General features: G+C 50.9%; 1 protein-coding gene across 1 annotated transcript; it reads right to left on the bottom strand.

Moving 5' to 3' along the window:
* Nucleotides 1-296: 296 nt before the first annotated feature.
* On the bottom strand, nucleotides 297-3,119 carry Nr0b1 (nuclear receptor subfamily 0 group B member 1). Its single transcript, XM_042692437.1, has 2 exons — nucleotides 1,922-3,119; nucleotides 297-869 (listed from the first exon to the last, which is right to left on the bottom strand). Exons 1-2 carry the CDS (start codon nucleotides 3,117-3,119, stop codon nucleotides 625-627), a joined length of 1,443 nt encoding a protein of 480 aa, XP_042548371.1. The 3' UTR covers nucleotides 297-624.
* Nucleotides 3,120-3,374: the final 255 nt, after the last annotated feature.

Genomic DNA, 3,374 nt, shown 5'->3' with positions numbered 1-3,374 from the left:
ATTATTGTTCAAATCCATAATCGTGTACAAAAATCAAAATAAAATCATGAAAATCTATTTTGCCTATACAAAGCTTTCTGTACACAGACTGCTTCTTGGTTCCAAGCAGATGTGATGACAGTCTTCCATATAGCTGATAGAAATCACAAAGAAGCTAGTCATTTCTCTGACATTAGCATTTTGTAACATTAAATGCTAGGCATTTACTGAACAGCAGACTTTTGATTATGTTGTTTAGGTTTATAATACTTTTTTTAAATCTTACTTAAACCCCAATGAAACTTCTTTCAATCAAGTTAGTGGTTAGCATCTTAAATTTTATTAAAACTTAGTATTACAAATTGTATTTGAGCAAGTTCAGTGGAGAGAGGTTATGAAAATAGCTTATTGGCATAGTACCCTGCTAGTTTGCTAAAGATGTACAGAGGTATGTTAACTGTTGGCAAAGTTTTCCAACAGTATGGAAACAGAGGATTTTAAACTGTCAGTAACTAAAGTATTAAGTACAAATATACTATGCATGTAAAAATAACAAGTAAGTTTAATTTTGCAACGTTCTACATTCTTTTGCCTACAGCTTGCTCTCTATCCCAGCACAATGCACATGTGGAACTCCACATGCCCTCACAAATTTGCACAGAGCATTTCCAGCATCATATCATCCATGCTGACTGTGCCAATAATGGGCCTGAAGAACAGTTCAACAATGACGTCGGCATTGATGAATTTCAGCAGGTAAAGGGCACTGTTCAGGTCGACGTATCTTCCCTGGTAGTCTCTCTGCGTTGTCTTGATGTGCTCACTGAGGATCTGCTGAGTTCTCCACTGAAGGCCTTGAATGTACTTCACGCACTGCAGGCCTGGCAGATCTGGAGGAAGAAAGATCTCTTTGTTGTAAACAGTTCACCATAAAGAACTTTGATAGCTTTCAAATGTACTCATTTTCACTTCTTCCCATTACAGAAATACTTAAGCATCTTGGCGAAAAGGTTTTTTGAGGGCAAAGAGCAATAATATATTATATTATATTGTGTGTAATATGTAATATATATCATATGCATACATATATATATTTGAGACACCCATATCTTATATATCATATATGTATATACATATATATGCCACAGCACAGTAGCCATTTTTTATGTAAGATCACGTGGGACTTGATGGAGCCCTGTAAAATGGAAGGGTGCTACGTTGATTAGAAAGTCCCTAAGGAATCTTCCAATTAAAAACCTCAGTGTTCCTGCTTGCCCTCTCTATTAAATCTTCTTCCCGCCACTATGTAGGACTGGCAGGTGGAGGAATCCAGATGCTTAGGACCATACCAATGACCATGCACAAGCAGATCCTTGAAACTGGAGATATTCTATACGAGTCCTTACCACCTGTTTCCTTCCGTACCAAACTTAATAGATTTGTACCAAGGAAAGTGTTCCTGTAATTTTCAGAATGGAGTTTCAGAAAGGGACACTGCAGGATTGCAAAAATGTTACGGATATGCTAATCGATTTAAAAGAAAACTAGAGGAGGGGGGCACAGGAACAGCTGTATCTCATGAAGGCAGAAAGTTCTGTAAGAGAAATATGTTTTAAAAAAAAAAACAAACAAGTAAAACCTCAAGAATCTCCCCGTTCTTCCCCACCTTTACTCTTTCCCTCCCCCTCCTCCTGCACCCCATCCCCACCTTCATCCTCAGGATGTTTCTAGTGGCAGTTCACCCCACCAGGAATGGTTCCCAGAGCCAATCCCCGCCCACCCACCCCCAAGCTCTGCTGAGTAAGTGGAGATTTGCGAAGACCATCCCCCTCCCCCCCCACACACACACACTGTCCAGGAAAACTGAGGGCCCCGCGCCCCAGAGCAGACCTTGCCCACTGTTCTGACCTGGGAAAAGCTGATACCAGGTCAGCGTCCTTACCTGGGTTAAAGAGGATAGTGCCCTTGAGGTAGGCATACTCCTTGGTACTGATATTCAGACTCCAGCACTTGACGAGGAAGTTCTTCATGGCTTGGACGGTGGTGGCCCAGGGCAATTGCACAATCTCAGGTGGCGGTGCTGAACGTGGCTGCCCGGTGGGCAGGGGCGGTGGCTCCTGGCCCTGGGTCTCCTGCCCCCTGGTGGTGAAGATTCTCTGCAGCACGCTGGGCTCCGAGATCTCCAGGGTCTCGAAGTGGATGCGATCTTGGGCGAGCTCGAGCATGAGCAGGGGAGCCCAACAGCTGCGTGCCAGCACCAGCTGTTGATCCAGGGGCAGCACCTGGAAGCATGGCAGATACTTAACGAAGCGCAGCGTCTTCAACAGGCCGGCGGCGGCGGCCTCCCAGACCACCTGTGGACTCTTGAGAGACACCAGCCGCGGCGAGCCACAGGAGGTGTCCCACCAGGCAGGCGCCGGCTGCAACTCCAGAGCCGCTCGTGGTTGATTGGAGCTCCCAGGCACGCCGCCGCCGCTGCCGCTGCCGCTGCCGCTGCTGCTGCTGCCCTGCTGGGAGTTGTCTTCGCTGCAAAAGTAGCTGCGGTACAGGACCGTCATGGCCTGGCCCCCTTGCAGCCCCACTCTACCTCTCAGATTCTGCGCGCAGTAGGAGAGCTGCCACCACGCGCCTCTCGTGCCGGCTTCGGACCCTTCCGGAGCCACGTGCGATTGCTTGGCGCTCGTCAGCAGGCTGTATAAGATGCTGCCCTGCCTGGGGTGTTCTTCCCCACAGAAGCAGCAGCGATACAGGAGCGCCATGGGCCGCCCCATCTGCGGACCCTCTCTGCCCACCTGGGGCTCCGCGCCGCAAGCGCAGCCCCAGCACGGAGCTCCCATCCGCGCCTTGGGTGCCTCGGGAGCCCCGTGCGTCGGCTTGGCGCTGGTGAGCATGTTGTAGAGGATGCTGCCCTGGCGAGCGTGGTTCTCACCGCAGAAGCAGCAGCGGTACAGGAGCGCCACGGGCCGCCCCATCTGCGGACCCTCTCTGCCCACCAGGGGCTCCGCACCGCAAGCGCAGCCCCAGCACGGAGCTCCCATCCGCGCCTTGGGCGCCTCGGGAGCCGCAGCGTGCATTTGCTTGGCGCTCATCAGCATATTGTAGAGAATGCTGCCCTGCCATGGGTGGTCCTCCTCCGCCATGGCCCGCGGCTTCCACAGCCCGTTCTGCCCGGTGGCCGCCGCCTGGGACTTATTTATACTGAGCACGCACGCAAGCGCGTCCGCCTCCTCCCCGCCCGGGCAAGGGCGCAGAAGGGGGCGCGGCCGGCGTTGCGCTTCGCTGTGTTCGCCCGAGACCTTAGGAGGTTCAAAAGGGCAAGATAACTCCTTAGAAGCTGGAAAATCAAGAGGAGCGTTAGCGTGGGAGCTCCTGGGAACTTCCTGACTTAACTCCCT

The sequence above is a fragment of the Dipodomys spectabilis genome, unplaced genomic scaffold (genome assembly GCF_019054845.1).
Source record: "Dipodomys spectabilis isolate Male_0828 unplaced genomic scaffold, ASM1905484v1 ptg000156l, whole genome shotgun sequence".
Lineage (NCBI taxonomy): Eukaryota > Metazoa > Chordata > Mammalia > Rodentia > Heteromyidae > Dipodomys > Dipodomys spectabilis.
The sequence above is the reverse complement of the archived record's forward strand: the minus strand, read 5'-3'. Positions and strand labels throughout refer to the sequence as shown.